The 19,025-nt window shown below is 48.5% G+C and overlaps 2 protein-coding genes across 6 annotated transcripts in view; one reads left to right on the plus strand and one right to left on the minus strand.

Moving 5' to 3' along the window:
- The first annotated feature begins 14 nt into the window (after positions 1-14).
- Positions 15-8,705, plus strand: PLEKHJ1 (pleckstrin homology domain containing J1). Of its 2 annotated transcripts, none has more exons than XM_075038154.1 (6): positions 15-188; positions 1,170-1,237; positions 2,948-3,014; positions 4,494-4,584; positions 4,752-4,845; positions 5,538-8,705. In XM_075038154.1, exons 1-6 carry the CDS (start codon positions 95-97, stop codon positions 5,601-5,603), a joined length of 480 nt encoding a protein of 159 aa, XP_074894255.1. In that variant the 5' UTR covers positions 15-94; the 3' UTR covers positions 5,604-8,705. The 2 variants fall into 2 exon arrangements, with proteins under 2 accessions (XP_074894255.1, XP_074894256.1); XM_075038155.1 differs by having other exon boundaries at positions 4,782-4,845.
- An 831-nt stretch (positions 8,706-9,536) lies between these two features.
- Positions 9,537-19,025, minus strand: part of DOT1L (DOT1 like histone lysine methyltransferase) — a 77,505-nt gene continuing 68,016 nt past the window's right edge. For all 4 annotated transcript variants that reach the window (XM_075038151.1, XM_075038152.1, XM_075038149.1 and 1 more), the window contains one exon: positions 9,537-17,785. Coding sequence is in view for 1 of the 4 variants with exons in the window: in XM_075038153.1 (XP_074894254.1) it covers positions 17,778-17,785 (8 nt within the window). In the remaining 3 variants the exon portion in view is untranslated. The remainder of the gene's footprint in view (positions 17,786-19,025) is intronic.

A 19,025-nucleotide genomic window follows, 5' to 3' on the forward strand; every position in this document is an offset into this window, starting at 1 on the left:
TGCGGCCGCTTCCGGTTCCGGGACGCAGGGCGGCGGGATGGGGCGGCCGTAGAGGGCTGAGGGGCGGGCGGCGGTGGCGGGGGGACGCCTCGCCATGCGGTACAACGAGCGGGAGCTGCTGTCCCTGGCCCGGCAGCCCGCCGAGAAGGCGGCCGAGATCTTGATGCGGGTGCCCAAGAAGGGGAGCGGTGAGGAGGGGCTGGGGTTGGGGCTGGTGGAGGTGGAGGGTAGGACTGGGAGGGAGTGGAGGGCCAGGACTGGAATTGCTGGGTGGATAGGGCTCAGAGGGGGACTGGAGAGAGGGATTGGGAGAACTGGGCGCCCTGGGGGGGGGGGGGGGGGGGGGCAGGACTGGTGGTACTGGAGAATCGGGAGTGGGAAAGGGTGGGTAGGACCAGGGCTGGACTGGGAGTACTGGGCGGGGCGGGGGTAGGGGGGTGGATTACGACTGGCTGTGTTGGGTGGGCAGGACTAGGGGTATTGGGAGGCAGGACTGGGAGGACTGGTGTGTAGGACTGGTGAGCACTAGTGGTGGTATCTGGTTCGGGGGGGGGGCTGGGGCCAGTGTTGCTGTAGGGGTCATGAGGGACCAGGGGATCAGAGGAAGAGGCTCTTTCCTGAAATCTCCCAGCAAATTTCCTTGCAAACCAGCACTGGAGTACGAGTGTTAAAGGAACTCGCTCCCTTGTCCAGGGTCTTTCCTCCCCTCAAGGACTTGGCAGCATTCTGGGGGACTTTGTCCCTCAGAGGTGACATCGATGCTGACAGCCCCAGGCAGGGAATCCCCCGGGATTTGGAGCACTCCCTGGGGTTGGCGGAGGTCCTGTTGGCTGGGCAGCTGTGTCGTCTGTGTGTCAGTGACACGGTGCTGTGGGCTCTGTCTGCCCAGAAGCCAGTCGAGAAGCTGCAAAATGAATTCTGTCACCTTGTGGCTGCAGTTCAGCCGAGGACAGCATGGCGGGGTCGATGCAGAGGGTGCCTTTCCCAAGCAGGTTGAGGGTTGCGAGCTCCTCTAGGACCAAAAGTCGAAACCATACCGGAGCTTCCCCGTAGGTTTGGTTGAATCAGCGCCACGCTGGGTGCTGGCAGGGGTGGAAGGGGCTTCCCCCTGCCCCCTGTACCGGCTGGCTTGGCCCTTCTGCCCACCTCAATGCTCTTTTTCTTTGCAGTGTTAAAGAAACGCCTCGTGAAGCTCGTTGTCAACTTTCTCTTCTACTTCCGGACAGATGAAGCAGAGGTATGGAATCTGCTTTTTTTGTTGTCATTGTTTGTTTTCCTCCCTCTCTCTTCTTTTTCTGTGAATTGATTGCGTGGGCTTTGTAAAATGGTACGGGAACAGGCTGCCAGAGCCAGGACAGAGCGCCCACGTTTCCTTTTCCATCAACTCAGCGAAAACTCGTGGGGGTGAGAAGCAGCACTGCCATCTAACCACACCCCGGTGCTTCTCCTGTGAGCTTGGAATGAATCTTTTAAACATAACAGTTGCCCCAAAACTGCAAAAGGTGGAGTCTGTGATGTTTGTTTGTAGGACTGTGCCTTATTGTGCCAAACTGAGAGGGGAAGCTTATATTTTGCTCATCCAAGAGAAGCATTAGCATTGTTTCTTCTTTTTTATGCCAGGAATTTTACTTGTGTACAATGCTCACTGTTACTGGGAAACTTTTGTGGCCATACCCTGTCAATATTGTTAGTTTGGGCATGCAGAAGCCCTGGTTGGCTCTAGAAAAAAAGCAGCGAAGGATGGGACCTTTGGGTTCTGTTTCTGGCTATGCCACTGCTGAGATCTGGTGATTGTTAATGAATCCCTTGATAACTATTGCTAAAGATCCTCTTGTTGGAAAATTAATATATAAGCAAACTTAATAATGAGTGTGAAGAAAGGTGCTGTGTGCATGCTGGTGCTACAAACAAAGGAACTGGAAAGCTTTTAGTGGCATGTTTAGACTTAGTCCATCATAAATATTTTATCCTGATAATGGCTGAGCGCCTGTTTTCAGAAGTACCCTTTTCTCTCTGCCAAAGTGCAGTCACTTATCGCTGCTTCGCTAGACCTGCAGTCACAGTTCTCTGGGTGGGGCCGAGACGCCGAGCAGTCGCTCTGGCACGTGTCTGTAGTCTCAGCTGTGGCTCCTGCGCTGGTGTAGGATGAGGCTCTTGAGGACACCCAGTGCTGCTCTGCTCTCTTCTTTTCTGGTGGTTATTTGTAAGCATTTTTGTGTGTTCTGAGGGAGGGGAGATGATGTTCTTGGATGGATCAAAATAGTTGAGCAGGTAGGTGGAGGATGCTAATGTAAAACAGTTGTGCCAGAAATACATAGTAAACCAGGTTTTTCAGTATTTTCTCTGCTGCCTCGTTTGCCTCTTGCATTTTGTTTGGCTTGGACAAAACAATTCGCTTGTGGCTTGCTTTTGTTTATGGCTTGTATCACCCTTTGGTTCTCATGTCCTTGCTCAGTGTGTACTAGCGAGCGAATAGTACCTACTGTTTGTCTGTTTATCCTGAGCTGTTCTAGTTCATCAACACACTGTTCTTAACCTCTTGCAAAGCTTCAGGACTGCCCTTGCAAAGTACAACATGAGTTGTTCTTTGTGTCATGTTAAATATTTAATCTTTGTTTGATTTACTGAGCACGGAAGTAAACTTCTTTGCTGTCTTTGCATCACAGAAACGAATGCTAAAGCCCAGACTGAGCAAGCAGAAATGTTTAACACCTAATTAACGTACACAAGGTGTTATGGGTAAGACTAGCACAATGAAGCACGCCAGTAGACGCAAAAAGGTCCATTAAAAGAACATGGAACATTCATGCAATTAGACTGCATTACTTTAAAAGTAGCACCTGGTTATGAAACTTGCTTAAAAGGCACTAGGCAAACTCTGTGGGTTCAGACCACTGTCGTGCTGGTGGATGACGTGGGTTGAACCCTCTCTCCGGGTCTTTTCCAGCCCATTGGAGCTCTGCTGCTGGAACACTGCAGAATCACCAAAGAGGAGGAGAACGTCTTCTCAATCAGTGAGTTCTGCGTACGCATTCCCTTTGCGTTTCCCTTAGGGCAAGTAGTGCTACGTAAAAGGAAATGTTCTGCTGCTTAGTTCCTGCTTTTCACTCTTGTTTCTCTGCTAACCGTAGGGTTAGGGCTCCTCAGCCTTCTCCTCCTCAGCTGCCAGTTGCTCCTTTGGCATTGCCGTGCCCCGTTCTGAGGACAGCGGTATTTCATCGCTGGCTGAAACAGTCTGTGTGATTTGCACAGCTGCATGTGAGGACAGAAGCAGTAACAACAGACGGACCACGGCTTAGTGCTTGTGCAAATCCCTCTCTAGGAGGGTTTGGTATTGACAGATTGCTGCTTCTGTGCTATTGCATTTTATCAAAAAAAAAGTGAGCCTCAGATAAACCATCTGTCAGGCTAATCTAGCACCAGTCCTCCCACCACGCTGTTTGTCCTTGTGTTGATAGCCATGGCTCCAGCTGGCTCGTGGTGTGTCGTCCTTTGTAAGCAGCCTTTCATCCAACAACTAATCATTGTGCGAGAGGTATGTGGCGAAAATAACAGGATGTTTCTCCAAGGCCATCCCCATATCTTTTGGCCTGGTTGTCGGGCACAGCTGCTTTTCTGTGCAGAGCTTGTCTCCTCTTTTAGCCAGCAGAGCTGGTGTTCTCGGTGTCTGCAAAGGACCCTCAAACAGCCTGAACATACTGATCTCTCTAAGCACCATGCTCCAAATTTCTGGGGCTTTAGGACTGTCGGGAGCTCTGGTGAATGAAGATTCCTGAGAAAAGCGTTAAAACCAATGGCAGTTGGTGTCAGGTTGTGTCCCTGCACGGCAGCCCAGAGGGGTTTAGATGCAGTCTGACCCACTTATTTCACAGCAGCAGCCTAGATATCAGTGGACTATGTGTACTAAAGATCAGAGCTCTAGGGACAATGCAGTTAATTAGATGTCCTGATTCTGTCTTGGTAAAGAACTGGAGTTGCATGGGGACTTGCTTTCCACTGTGCACAGTACCAAATTTCCCAAAGCCTTGAGCAAAGACAGGTCAGTGCCTTCACTGAGTGCAATTTAACTCCTCAGATGGCTGCCCTCTGCATATATCAAAATCGCTTCCTTGGGGCCATTTTCCACTTGGGTTACTAAATCTCTGGTGACTTTTTGCAAGGAGGCTCAGGGAGTTTCAGTCCCGAATCTGGCCACGTTGATCCGGTTCAGTTACGAGCTGTCGCTCTCAGTTTTGAGAACTTGCTCTTTCCGAAGTCTTTGGCTGCTGTAAGCTGACAAACGCTGTAGGCAGCTGCTCCGGGCCAGCCAGGAGCGGCTCAGGGTAGGGGAGCAGGACGGAGGCCTGGGTTACCAGCTTGTTCACAGATCATCTTAGTTGAACAGAGATGCTAACTGTGGCCTGGCAGAGCCTGGCTGTTGCTGAGGAGGGAGACAGTGGAGCACAGGCAGCTCTGCCAGGACCTCCCTTAAGCCTTTTCTTTATCCCTGGCAGGTTTCATTGAGGAGCCAGAGAGGAAATACTGTTTCGAATGTGACAGTGAAGAGCAGTGTCAGGAGTGGATTGAGGCACTCAAGCGAGCCAGGTAGGCTAAGCCACTAGCGTGAGGTCTGCGTTGTGCTCTCTGTGCTGTTTGTTTTCTGGGATCAGCTTGTGGTGAACCCAGGGAGGAAAGCCATCGTCTCCTCCCATGCAAGCTTCCCTTCAGCTCTAAATAGCATCTGAAACTTCTCCACATCCTTTTCTGCTCAGCCTGCCGCATGGTCTGTTCCTGTCTTACAGCTATGAGTTCATGAGGAGGAGCTTGATTTTCTACCGGAATGAGATCCAGAAAATGACAGGGAAGGTGAGTCCATTGAAGTCAGCTTGTCAGGTGATGACCAATGGGTTTGGACTGGAGCAGGGGCTGGTGATCTCAGGTGTTGCTGCCGACTGTCCTGCACAAGGCTGTTTGCTGCCGTGTGTGCGGAAGAGATCCCGTAGTAAGCCAGTTTCTGAAGCTATGGTCTCAACAGCCAGACCTGAGAGTCTTCCTCTGCCGGGCAGCCTGCGTTGTTGTGCTAGCTCTGACCCTCGTACGTGCACTCTTCCAATGGCAGAGCGGCCTGAGGTTTGTAGCTGGACAGGTCTGGCCTGGGCTAGCCCGGGCTCCCACCGGTTCTCTGGAGGAGTTCACAGGCAGCCCTGGCCAAATGAGAGCATATGTGGGTTGCAATGCTGCTCACACCCTGCCAGGCTCCTCAGAGCGTCCCTGCTCGAGGTGACTGAGGTGGCTGCGGCTCAACTCTGCATTCCTGTGCCAGTGTGGAATGAATACAGCCCACGAACCTTGGTTATCTATCTGCCGTGTCCTCCCTGAGGGCTGCTTGACTTTCTGTGCCAGAAACAGCAGCCAGGGGCTGGACTGGGATAAATCCAGCATATGAATGGAATGAGTGCCCAGCCCAGCCCCAGAGTGCAGGCTGGTTGTGGGACAGTCCTGCTGGCCTCCCCCTTTGTCTGCATCTCACTGGTGCCTTCCCTGTGCTCTTGCTGCAGGACCCCCTGGAGCAGTATGGGATCTCTGAGGAAGCCCGCTTCCAGCTGGGAACACGCAAGCAATAATCCCCTCGCCTGGGCTGAACTGGCTTCTGGCTGCGGAGGGTCACCCCCAAGCCCCCCCTCCAGGAAAGAACAGCAGCAGTTCCCCACAGCAGTGACCAAGTGACTTTTTAATTTATTAGCCAAATAATTTTGTATGTTTTTTTTTAAAGGGAATTCATTGCACATTCCCATTTGCCCCAGCTGCGGAGGCAGCCAGTCTTAACTACCCCCTGCAGGACTGTGCCCTTGAGCTGACACCGCACCGCTGCGGCAGTGGGAGTAAAACCACCCTGGCTCCTCGGGAGAGCAGAGGAGGCAAGGACTGAACAGAGCTCCCAGCACCTGCTGTCCTCCAGCGTGGGCTTGCAGCCCTCTGGCCTGGAGCTTCTGGGGCAGGCCCTGGGCCAGCTCTAGCCCTCCTGTTCCTCTCCTGCAGGGAGCTACTCAGCTTTTCTGGCTCAGGCTCTTCCTGCAGTCTCCAAGGGAGCCATGGAGGGTTGTTCATCCCCTTGCTGTAAGAGGATGCTCCAACTGATTGCATGTCTGTGCTTGCAGGGTTAACCCTGTCATGCCCTCTCCTGTTCACTGCAAAGCCATTTCGATTGCTGAGACCTGCTAGCAGAGCCTGATGGCCCAGCTGTTGAGCAAGGAGGAGTGGGAAGCTTTCCATTTACATGGGGAGAGCTCAGCCACAGCTCCAGCTGACAGGGAGGGGGCATCCACCCCAGCCACCCCATCAAGGCAGCAGAGTCTGCGCAGTCACTAGCACCTGCCTCTTGGAGTTGTTTTGTTGCCTCTTTTCCCTTCTTTGGGCAGGTGGTGCTAATTCCTAGAGGCTTGATGAAGCCCACACTACAGGCCATTAGAGCACTCTCACAAATGCATTAGAGAACAAAGCTGCAAAGCTCAAGGGAGCAGAGACAGGGCTGAGATCTGTGTCGTGATCCTGCCTCCCTCTGCAGTGCTGTGGGCTGGGCTAAGCTGTGCAGTTATTCAGCTTCACAGAGAGGAAAGCCAGATGGAGAGGTTTGGAAAGACAGGAACTGCTCCACTTTGGCTGGATGTTTGAGCTTCAGGGCATGCAGAAGTTAAGCCTAGGGAGCATGTGACAGCTAGGCATTAACCCTTTGTTCCCTGAGCCATTGCTGCAGCTTTTCTCCCCTTTGTGAGCGTCCAAAGGGAAAGACCAGAAAACTGCCGAGGTCACAGGGAGCTGCCAGGGAACGAGGGCTGCCTTCCCTGGGGCTCCTGTAATGAAGAGATAAGCGTTAAGGATTGTCTCTCCTTGAGGCTCCACACCTTCAGCCATGGCTCTAGCTGCACGAAGGAAAACTGCCCAGAGATGAGGGACAGAAAGACACTCCCCACACCTGCACCCAGGGCTTCAGGAGACCCAGGTTCCCGACTCCCGCAGGAGCAGAGGATGCAGCTGCCTGCAGCAGCTCTCCTGGAACTAGACCAGGAAAACCTCCAGGAAAGGCCCCTGGGAAGATCCCAGGTAACATTGTTAGATGGTTGATGACAGAAGGAACTCAGCTCACTGCTGCGGCAGGTAAACACAGCACAAGGGCTTGGCCTGAGCTTTGGGGGTTTGCAGCTCTGGACTTTGTTCCACCTGGCTAGCAGGAATGCTGCTCTGCAGCTAACCAGCACGTGATAAGCGAGGTGGGGTAGAGCAGCCTGTGCTGTGATCTGGGGTTGAAAGGAAGTTTTGGGTCTTTTCCTCTCTGGCTGGGAATTAATGCCGAAACAAGAGCCCATATTGCAAGCTTTAGTGGCCTGGCCTTCCCTCTTTACCTCATGCTGCTGGGTTCCAGGAGAGTGACAGATGTCACTGATGCTTTATTTTTAACCTCAAAGCCAAGATTGTTCCTTTCCCTCCCCAGATACTCCCTTTCCCTTCAATCATTCCAGGTGCTTGCTCCAGAAATTACCAAAATAAGCAGCTGTCCTGCATAATAAGCTGAGGGCATGACAGAGTGGCAGCAGAAAATGGAGTGGTTTTGAAGACAGATGGCAACTCTAATGGAAGCAGCAATGAGGGATTAAAAGCAGGAACATACAAGAGCTTGCGCTTTAGAGAATTAGTGTCCTCAGATGACTTTAAAGTGCATTTTAATCCTCACAAGCCTACTCTGCTTTACCTCAGTGCAGGGGCATGTTCCTGACATGCTGGTGGGGTACGCAGCAGCTTTACTTACTGTGAAAAAGAGACTCATCTGTCTGGTCGCTCGAGAGAGGACAGACAGACACACTCCAGCCTCGGCAGCGGAATAACCAGAGCTGCGCTGCAGCCGCTGCTTCCTCTTCTGTAGCGTGGGCCGAGCAGAGCAGAAGTGGGCTCCCCCACCACAGGTATCGCAGCTCTCTGGCTTCGGCGTTGGCTGACCAGCCGTGAACGCTTCTGCCAGCCAGTTTCAGAGGCAGAACGTCCACATCCAAACTCAGCTCCCCAGGGTTCAGCGTTAGTGAATTCTTCAATATGCAAAGTCAAGCCATATATAAACAAAACCCTGGGAATTCTGCCAACATTCAGTCATTTCTAGCAAACAAAATTCTAGCGCTGCAGAGAGGCTCAGAGTTTCTGCCAGCCACCTTCAGTAGCTAACAGTTCTCAACCGTGTGCCTTCCAGGACTATCGCTAGCGTCCTCTCTTTGCACGCCTTTCAGAAGGTAGAGCCGACACCCATCATCTTCACTGTATGTAAAATGGGCATTTTTACTTAGATGTTATGAGGAAGAGTTGGGCGAGCGAGAGAGAATCCCAACACTTAAATATTTAAGAGGCAACAATGACATTTCTTAACTGAATGTAAGACAAATGCTGTGAAGAGTTACACGGGCCAGCGGCTGGCCCAGTAACTTAGATCAACTTCTAGACTAGCGCTAGGACACTGGGTTAGGTTTCAGGAATAAGGGCAGATGGTACTTCTAGACACTTTGAGATCTGCATCAACTGCTGGTGATTTATAGACAATTGTTCATTTTTCATACTCCCATCACTGCTTTTTGTATTTCAGTGGCCTGTTCCAGTGAGCGCTGTGTACAGCCTCCCTGAAAGTGTACTGAAGCCGTTTATCTGTTGTACAGTGAACATTTCCAATAAAAACTTGTTTTAATCTTTGTGGCAGTCAGAGCTGTTCTAAGAAACCAAAACCTTCACTGGGAAGGGGTGGCTGTCCAGCGCAGCCCCGGAGGGACCGGGCATCTCACCCGAGCGCCAGCAGCTCTGTGCCTCGGCACCGCAGCAGGGATCGCCGATGGAGGAGCAGCAGCTGCACAAGCTGCAGCAGATGCGCTGCAGAGCCGGAGCCTTCAGTCCCACGAGCAGGAGCAGTGGGATAGTTGGAGGTCAGGGGCCTGCTCAGGAGCCAGCTGCGGATGGCTCCACAATGCGATTTTTTTAGAGGCTTTTTGCTAATGGAGCCAAGTGCTTGGCAATAGCTGGAGTGACAAACACGTTTAGGAAGATGAGCTGGGTCAGACTGCTGCTGCAACCTGGTTCCAGCATCTAAAAACCTATCCAGAACCATAAGCTGCGCAAGCATTTGGTGAAGCAAGGCCTTCATCTCATTTTAAGAACCCTAGAGTGAATTAGCTTAGAAAGCATTATGGCCATTGCTTCCAAAGTTTAAATACATCATCGCCTGGCTGATTTCAGTTTTATTATACTGGTGAAGTTACTGGCTAAAAGGGTAAGGAGAAAATGTCACTAGGGTGGGTTTGTAATGTCACGAGCACACTAAACCCTGAGAGCTTAACTGTCCTCAGCTTTGCCAGAGCTAAATTTGCTAATTCAGGACACGAGGGAGAGAAGCGGGAGCCTGTCCCTGCCTGCGCTGACCACTGCCGCCAGATAAAGCTGCAGTCCGGAACATCTCGTTTCCTTGGCGGACGCCAAGTGCCATCCCCTGCTGACGCCTGTCCTGCTGAAGCAGTGAAACTCCACAACAGTACGGTGTATTAAAATACATACACTTTAATATAAAGACAAAACTTCAAAGCATTGTTTCAATTACAAATCAAGGTAAAGACACAAGAAATTAAGTGGAGGGAGGGGAGAAAAAACTAACTCTTACATTTTGGAGAATTAGAAAGCCAGGGTGGAAATATATATATTATACATACATATATACACACCGGAAGAATTCACACTACTTCTATGGAGGAATGAAAGGAATGACAGTATAAAAAAAAAAACCACAACAAAAAAAAAAAGATAAATTAGGGGAAGTTTGAATTTTAAATAATTCAGTTTAATAGGCTAAATTATATAAACTAATTCCTATTCACTAGGAAACATCCCATATCACTGTTCTAAGAAAATGGGTTTTTTAAAAAATCCATTGAAAAATGGATTTTTATTAGTAGTTAAAAGTTTACTAATCAATTCCTGAGCAACAGCAACCTCATAATCTACTGCTTTCCCCATCAAAGTCCCACTCAGCGAGGGCAGGCTCTCACTCCTAAAAAGTTTAAGTAGAACAGAGACCTAAAAAGTTGGTTTTTAATTTGAAATTGATCACTTAAAAGATTAATAGGTTAAAAAAGCCAAGCAGGATGGATCAACACATTCCACCTTTTCCTCATTAACTCCAGAAACAAGACCTTTCTAAAGAATTATGTGACTGCACCAGAAAATCAACTAGATGTACCTTGAAAAAACCAAAGGATCACAAACTTGAGAACTTCAGGGTTAGCATCGTAAAACTTTGAATTTTGAGACATGATATTGTTTTTAAATTATAAAAACTTAAGAAACCTCTTCAGAAAGAAGATAGCAAACAGCAAATATACTGGAGAAGTATTTCCCGTTTTTTTTTGTCTTGGGTTTAAACCCTGAAGTTCACAATAATAGCATCTTTTATTGCAATATTCAGTCTAAATAGATATTTATATGTTTATAATGCATAAGGATAAATAAAATATGGCACAACAACATTTTTTAAAACTGGTAATCCATCTCAGTGAAAACCTGATATGCAAGCTACAGAAGTGTTGGAGGAAAAAAAAAAAGGAGGAAAAAAAAACAACTTTAACAGCCATAAAACTTCAAATACTCGTACACTGACTACACATCTGTGCTTCCAAAAAATCCAATTCTTGTGATTTTTCCTCAGTGCTGCAAAGATAGTTCACAAAAACACTGTCTAGTTTCTTCTCCCCAAACTGATTTTTAAAATACATTATTGTTGGTTTGCAGTCCACTGTACAACGTCCATTCCTTAACTGAAGAAATCATCGTTTGGAGCTCCCAATGCTTAACCCTCTTTATGCTTTTGGCTCAGGCAAAACAACAAAAGCAGTTTTTCAAGACAGCCACCTGTGTGAGTTAGGATAACTCCCTCCAAGAAAAAAACACATCGATAATCTTCAGGTTTCCATACCCTGTATTAAAAGGACTGATTTCAACAGAGAAAACAAATGGGTTATACATAGGACTTGATCAACCAAAGCCACCTTACATCGGCACTAGGACAAAATTACCAAGTCCTAACGAACGGCTCTTCTGCGAGCAGCACCTGCGATCGGCACCAGCCGCCTCCAGCGACGGACGGCGACCCCGGGCTGGGGAAGCGCATGTTTGTTACTAGTGCTCAGAGGTGATTAGCACCAACTCCAGACCCGGCTGAGGAAGGAAGGGCCACGGGGAAGCCTGAGCCGGGAAGGGAGTCACGATCAGCAGCTTGAAAACAAGCTCCCAGGCCTGGAAGTCTCCTCTTACAGCAACGCAGCAAAACCTCGAGCGGGGCAGGGAAGCGCAGGCTGACAGAGCAGCCTTTTGTAACGTAAAGGTCTAATCCTGCAAACCTCCCCTGTCTGCAGGGCTGGACGTGGACACGTGCTTTGTTCTGCAGAGCCATCCTGCTGCCTACAGCAACACCACTGTTGGGGAACACCTTGTGCCAGTGAGTCCCTGCTGCAGGAGCATCATGAGGGTGCAAGTCCCCCAGGTCCTCGTGCGAGGGCCACCGTCGTATCCACAGGAGTCACAAAGAGGCGGGCCCTCTGAATAAACTCGGAGGAGATGAAAGCGCATGCTGGCCCTCAAACTGCTCCCAGTGACTGTCCCCCCCAAAAAAAAACCAATCACCTGAACAAAAGCCAAGTCTACCCCACTGCAGATACCAGCTCTGCATCTGCTGATGCTCTCCCCTGCCACGCAATCACTCAGCCTCTCCTCTGCTTGGACTCTCTTCCAAGTGGAAAAATAATGGGTGGGGGGAGCAGATGCTGCTTTCTAAATACACAATCCTAGCAAGAATCAAACCACACAGGTCCCTGAAGGCAACCCCAAGCCGCCTGTCCGTGGCCTCGTTACTCCAGAACAAAAGACCTTCTCCTGGAAGTGGAAGCCCAGCAGTATGGGAAGACACAGCCTCCTCTGCAGGGAAAGCTGGGATGAGACAGAACCTGATCACCACGGGGAGTAAACCCACCATGGTGTGGAGCACCCGACCTGCAAACACTGTTGTAGCCCTACTGCGTTCGGTATGAATCTGCACTGCAATAAAAGCAGGCGAGGCAGATCTGGCTTACATCCATCTCCTTCTTGCTCACACCCCTCCCATTTATTTTCTGAGGCAAAGCAACTATCCCAGATATGTCTGTACAGAGAATCACTGAATCATAGAATAGTTTGGGTTGGAAGGGACCTTTAAAGGTCATCTAATCCAACCCCTGAAGAAGAAGATTGAGGAAGAAGTGTTATCAACACCTCCGAGAAGGAATCTCTTGTCCCCAGCAGGGTGAAGGCAGGCAGCCACATGCCTGACCACGCTGCACTGAGCCACACAGTCAACCCCAACCAGCCACGATGGCCAAGCAGTAGTGAAGGAATGCTCCATTTTAAAATGTTATTCAGATGCAACGGAAGAGCTTATCAAGCCTGAAACCTATCTGCTCAGCAGATTTCAAATAAAGAAGTTACTTGCTCGGGTATTAGTTTGACTGAGGGAAAAAGCAAGCTACTCGACACTTTCAGATTTAGTAACTGAGTATGACAAACAGTTGGGTGAGTTTAAGGCTGAGGAGAAGTGTCAAGTCCTGGGGATTTGAAAGCTCTTGATTCACAAAACCCCTGACTAGGAGATCCCTTCACGATCAAGTGATGCAACCTTCCTGCCTGGGGTACTTCAGCGACTATATGTGCAATCACAGATTGAGACCCTACAAGCTCACCTTCATCCCCACATGCCCATCCACCAGCGAGTCCTGGCACAGGGGGAATTCAGGCTTCACAACCCAGGCTGAGCCCACACCCAGAGCCAAGCCAAACCCCAGCCAACAGCAGGGTGAGCACAAACTGTGAGCTAAAAGATAAAGCGGCTATCACCACCAGGAAGGAAGGAAATGAGATGGATACACAAGAAAATATTTCTACGTTTGTCTGGCCAAGGAGACGTGAGTTGCTGCTATTAGAAGAAACTAGTCAGAGATGGTGCTCTGTCTCCAAATGTCATGTACATCCAGGATGCGCTGCACTCCCTGTTGTTGGCAACTCCCCCAAAAAGCAGTTTCCTTTTCACCTCTCCCTGACTGCACCTACAACCTGAACTAAGAGAGGTGAAGATGCTTCCCACCATTATGGTTGTCCAGACCGATCCACACCTTCCTAAAGGAAGCAGCCTCATTTGCACCAACACGAGGCGACACAGCGACAGCTTGAATTCCATGTCATCCTGCACACCAACTCAGTTTCAACAACCCAAGCGTCTATGTCCTCTAGCAATGTTTTCCCACTTTATCCCTCCGCTACACGAAAAGCGGAGAAATCCGACTCCTGGGTGCCCCACACACCCCTGGCTAATTGAAGAATTGTTGCTGAATGACTAATTTGCAGCAAATAGTGAGTTTAGGTTTAGTGCTTTTGGAGCACTCCCAGCTTCACAGCACGGCGGGTCTCAGTGGACTGAACCCAGCAAGCACGAGCCAGAGGTAGCAAATCACCAAAAAAGGAAGAGCATGCAAGGCTTGTTCCTCAAGGCTGACATTTAGCAGCGGGAAACAGGTTTTGCTCAGCACAACACTCAGGAAGTTCCATTTTTTTTGGCAACATATGTGCTACAAGATGTATTTTAGCTTCCTGATGAGTCCCTCGCTGGCAGCAGCGGCGTGGAGGAGAAGGAACATGTGTGACAGCCACGAAACAACTGGACCCGTCAGGATGTGGTAACGCAGAAGGAATTCCTTTTTGGAACTGCATGTTTGGCTTTGATTACTCAAAAGTATCTCCAATTATTGAAAACAGGTTTCAGACCTCTGGCACAGCACTCCTACAGTAGGGTCACGAGGGTCTTATTCTTGTAGCCACATGGATCAGATCTTAACATCTCAAAGCTATTTATTCCCTCAGCAATCCTACAGCAAGGTAAATGCTCTCCCCATTTTGCAGACAGAGGAGAAACAAGTTGAACTTGCCCGAGATTAAGGCAAAGTGGGGAAGACAACACCACAAATCTCTTGGCAACAACATCTCCCAGCTAATGCAATACTAAGACATCAGTCCAAAACCTGCACTCGCCTGGCTTCCCATCTCATGCTACTCCCTACAAGCATTAGCTTATCAGGCACCTTCCTGGAAGCACATCTCAGTGGGGATTACTACAAAGATTTAGATTAGAGCTGCCACACAAGTGAAATGCATTGCAATTACGCAATGCATGGCAAGGTGAAGGTGCCAACGGTGCTGGGCATGGGTGCAAGACACTGGCAAGGCCAGAGCAGCTCCAGACTCCTGCAGCGTGGGCTGCCAAGATGGAAATGTCGGGTCACGGGGAACGACAGCATGGAGGTGATGCAGAGGTAGATGAAGACCCAGTCCCAACGGACCCCCAGGAGGCTGAAGCAGATGCTCAGCAGGTTGGCCAGCAGACTGAATCTCTTTCAAGTACATCCCAACTACGTGTTTATTCCTGGGTCAGCATCTGGTTTCCTTTGGCCTTCCTGGACGATGGCTGGAGAGTCACAGACTCCAAAATGCTGGGGAGTTGAAAATGTCTTGATAGCACACGTGCTCAGCTACAGCAAGTGGGCTCGTGCTGCCAATCTCCGATGGCTGCTCATGAGCAAGTCCTGCAATAGACACTGGCTGACTACCGATCACCAAAGCACCTGCTACCGCAGGTGACACTGAGGGACAGAGGGAGTTTTGCTTTTCCACAACACCCACTGGAGAGCAGATGCCAAACTCCTTGGCCAGGGCCTTTGCTCCAAAGGGTCATAGAATCATTTAGGTTGGAAAAGACCTTTAAGATCAAGTCCAACCATAAACCTAACACTGCCAAGTCCACCACTAAACCATATCTGACAGTTGTGCCTTGCTCCTCAGACACCAATTCCTGAAATGCTGTGAACCTCGGGGCAAAGCAAGTCATTCCCGCAACAAGGATCTGGCCTTCCTCTTCAGCCAAGGAGGAGTGCCAGGAGCCAGCTGGGCGATACAGGCCTCGAGCAGGTGTTGGAAAGCACAGCAGGTCAAACAGAGCTCTGCAAGTCAGTTCCTCCTCCAAACAGGCATCTTTGCTAGTGTCCTGTGAGTGCCTCGGGTATGAGCACAAGTGAACCGTACCCATACAGAACAACTGATGGCAGCTGAGTTCTCTTGCTGGATGTCTTCTGCATTTTGAGATGAAGGGGGGCACAAGAGGTCCAAGGAGCACTGTATCTTGGTCCCTTTTCAGAAAAGGATCTGATAAAAGCAGAGTGATTAAAACCTTCTACTTGTATTTCCTCATCTCTCTCATCAGGGATATAAATGATAGGGGCGAGATGTAATTAAGGCTGCTGCCCGTCCAGCAATTGCTCAGGCACAGCCTACCAGTTAAAGTCTTCAAAGACCTGAGCACTCCACCGTTTGCTGGGAAGGATGCTAAGGCAGCTCCACAACTTCCAGTTCCCCAAGGATCTGGAAGAAGCTGGAGCTGGCCAACTCCCAGGTGCAAAACATCTGGGTTACATTGTCTTCCTGGATTCCAGGACATACACTGTGTACAGCTTCTACTAGAAGCTACTGGATGTTTCTCAGCTATCACCCTCTGAGCATTTTTGCCCTCTTCTAGGTTTTCGTCTTGCTGTTAGTAACTCAGCAGGGCACACCGCTGTCAAGTCCTCTCCCACACACAAAGCAGAAAACAGTTCCAAAATGTCCCTAACTTCCAGGGCTATCAATCCCTTCCCTTTCCGGTGAGTAAGGTGGCAAATTTAGATCAACAGTTTCTGCACACAAAGGCTGCCTATGGAAGACACACTTAGGAATCAACAAAATAACTGCACTTTGTCCTAAATCTCTACTAAGATTGCCAGGGATGAGGTACAGAGAAAAGGGCCTAACTGAAGTCTGTAGAAGGTAGGCTGCTACGCCACCTCACCCCCACCACTCTCTTGAACACAGCCAGCACAGCACTCACAACCTGGATCCAGGTAGCAGGAGAGAGCACATGAGGGCAGAGATGTCTTGCCTACTTCAAACACAGAGGCAGGAGTTAAACAGCTAATGCATTCAGCCCAGCTTTTTGTGACTGTGGGATGCTCCATCAGGTGGCTGGTAAGGCAGGGCTCAAGTGTAAGGTGAATGCCCAATTGCTGGAGGTGGGAGACTCATTAGGGAGTGCTAGCAACCTAGAAGGGATTTAAGGACAGTGAGTGCCTCTGATGCAGAGCAGTCAATGCTGCCCCTCAGAGCACTGGGGCTAACAGGCAGATGTTTCCCAAAGCCTAAACATGTTTTTCTTCCAGTCATTTCGCTGTTGCAATTCCCCTTCGTTTACTGTAGTTTCCTTTATTGGTGCTTGGTCCAGTCTGAACTACAGACCAGCGTGATTTCTACTCAATGGATCATCCTTCTCCTCACTTTGTGCACTCGAATAAATAAGTTTTTACAAGTTTACTGTGCATTGTACAATCTAAAAATAAACGAAATAAAGTATATGAAATTTATAATTTTTCATTACATCTCTATAAAATACAGCCGCTGCTCAGAGCAGCACTTTCTGTACACAGAACACCAAGTCACAATACAATTAACTGCACCAGTTTGATAGTGTGGCAGCACGGTAAGCTAGATTGTGGTGTTTTTGTGAACTACCATTTAGACCTACTTAAAGCAAAGAAATACAAAAGCAAAATGCACTTTGTCAATAAATGTACACGGCTAAGCCATTTCTGAATCAAGTATCAAAACCCTACTAACAAAATACATTGTACTTGGAACAAAAACAACAAGCTGAGAAAATCTGCTACCTGCACCAGTACAGAAGCACTAAGTTCAGTCTTCCCAACGTTGGTAGAAAGGGCCTGACCAATACCAGTGATTATGCACCCTGTTCATATGCCAATGACATCCCCAAACAAGTTACCAGACTAGCTACCAAAATTCACAGTGACTTGAGTGCCACTAGCAACTGCAAATGGCCCAGTGAAGTAGTTTGAATGGGGCAGGACTTGAATTTCTTCTGTTCAAACTGTGACTGCATTGGCTGAGCTTGCCTGGGCCACCCCAGGTACTTTAGCTGCCACTCCAGAGGGGAGTACTGAGTTCTCGTTTGTAATGAACACAATTAAAAACCACCCAGTTAACAGAGTGCCTGGCTCAGTTCAAATTAAAACAAAACATTAGATAGAGGACTGCTTTTCTCCATAGCTCACACTGCTGCAAACCAAGTGGATTTTGGTATATGAACAGAGTAAGTTGAATAAATAAACTGCAGACCTTTCTGAGAACTGGGTTTGGCATTGGTCAACCCTCCAAATTCAGCACCAAGGATTCAAACTAGAGGCACAGTTCTGACGGATGAAATAGCACCGAGAGGAGGCTCTTTACATCTCTGCTGGTGTGCCAGTCCTTTATTATTCAGAGAATTTAATAATAAGTTGTATTTATGATTCTAGGTGGAATAAAATAAGTCAAAATTGTTTTCACTTTAAAAAAAGATAAATACTTTATCTAAACTATCAACAATACAAACTGGAGCTTTAAGCATTTCTTTTGCCTTTTTTTTTTCTTCCTTTTTTCTTTTTTACTCAGATTCACAGTAAATATTTTCTCTGTTATTTAGGTCTTTTTATGTATTTTTTTGTCCAGTAGTAAGAGAGTAGAAACCCCTGCACAGGCCAGGTGAGCACCTTTCAGTGGAAGCCGAGTGAAGTTGGTCCACGTTGTCCTTGCATAGGTCACATTGGGTTGAGGTAGAAATCCTAGTTACCTGCACAACAGGAGGAGAGGAAGAGACTCATCTAAATAAAAGACAAAAATCTACCGACTGTTAGATGTGTCAATCACTTCTACATTGCTCCAAGACCTCATTAGCCAGCAAAGAAGGAGCAACTCTTGACACCAACCACAATCAGATGGAAAGGATGCCTGCAAGTGACACATGGCCCCTCCCAGCCATTGCAGTTTTTAAAGCTTTCTGACAGTGTAATCATATTGAACTCCATCCTCCTATGACTGACCTCGGGGCAGAGCGGGGGGGGAAGTATTCCCCCACTCAGTACTTCACCTTTTTCTAGCACGCACTGATCTGCTTTGAATTTTTTATTACTATAGGGGAGAAACATTATGAGAAGCAAAGCAAAGCAGTTTATTTTAGCCTCCAATTCCAGATTTCAACCTTGATTCATCAAGGACTCTTGAGCACACATATTCGCACTGAAGTCAATGAAACTGCTCAAATATTTGACCTATGTTAAAGAGTCACAGAGTGGGACCACAACTACGGTACGTCTGTCATACACCATCTCCTGGTAGCATTATTTCTGCTCCTTTGCTCCACAATCCAGCTTTGTCATCCAGCTACTTTTCTCCGTACGTCACTTTTGTGCCTTGCCTATTTTGCTCGGAACCTTTTTGTGACAGGGACCATCACATCCAATGGTATGGAGTCTATCCCAATATGACCTCAGTTCCAGGTAAGGCAACTGCTTCAGCAGAAGGCTTTCACACTGTTCTCACTTGAGTCGCTCATGTATACAAAACCCCAAGCCTGACCCTTCTCGCTCCTTCTCCCCCATCTTGTTTCTATTCAGGGTCTTTCAAGCCCATTCTGTAACCACATCACACCGTTGGTCTCTGCCGGCACGCAGGGACCACATTTCTCAAAACTCTTCCTCAGCCTCACTTTCTTGTATAGAAGGACAGAGGTAATACTTACGTGCCTCACAAAAGCCTAATGAGGATTTGTTCGTGTCTGTGGAGCAATTTGATGATGAAGACACTATACACAATGCACAGTCAAAAGAATCTCTCAGGTATATTGTAATTGAGTCATATGTTTTATAAGCGGCAAAGAGTATTCAACCACATATTGTATGTAGCTTTGGTATCAGTGAACAGCAACAACATCAAAGACCTACAAGAAAAGCACGGAGCAAGCTCTGGGGCCTAACATACTGATTTAACTTTGCAAGTACAAGTTGTTACATCAGGATGCCACAGAGTATTTT

Source organism: Buteo buteo, chromosome 10 (assembly GCF_964188355.1).
Source record: "Buteo buteo chromosome 10, bButBut1.hap1.1, whole genome shotgun sequence".
Taxonomy (NCBI): domain Eukaryota; kingdom Metazoa; phylum Chordata; class Aves; order Accipitriformes; family Accipitridae; genus Buteo; species Buteo buteo.

Bases quoted from the DNA above. Each gene is read 5' to 3' on its own strand.
- PLEKHJ1 (XM_075038154.1), top strand. From the start codon at position 95: ATGCGGTACAACGAGCGGGAGCTGCTGTCCCTGGCCCGGCAGCCCGCC. The intron at 1,238-2,947 runs GTATGGAATCTG...GGTCTTTTCCAG, and splicing joins TCCGGACAGATGAAGCAGAG to CCCATTGGAGCTCTGCTGCT. The intron at 4,846-5,537 runs GTGAGTCCATTG...CTCTTGCTGCAG, and splicing joins TCCAGAAAATGACAGGGAAG to GACCCCCTGGAGCAGTATGG.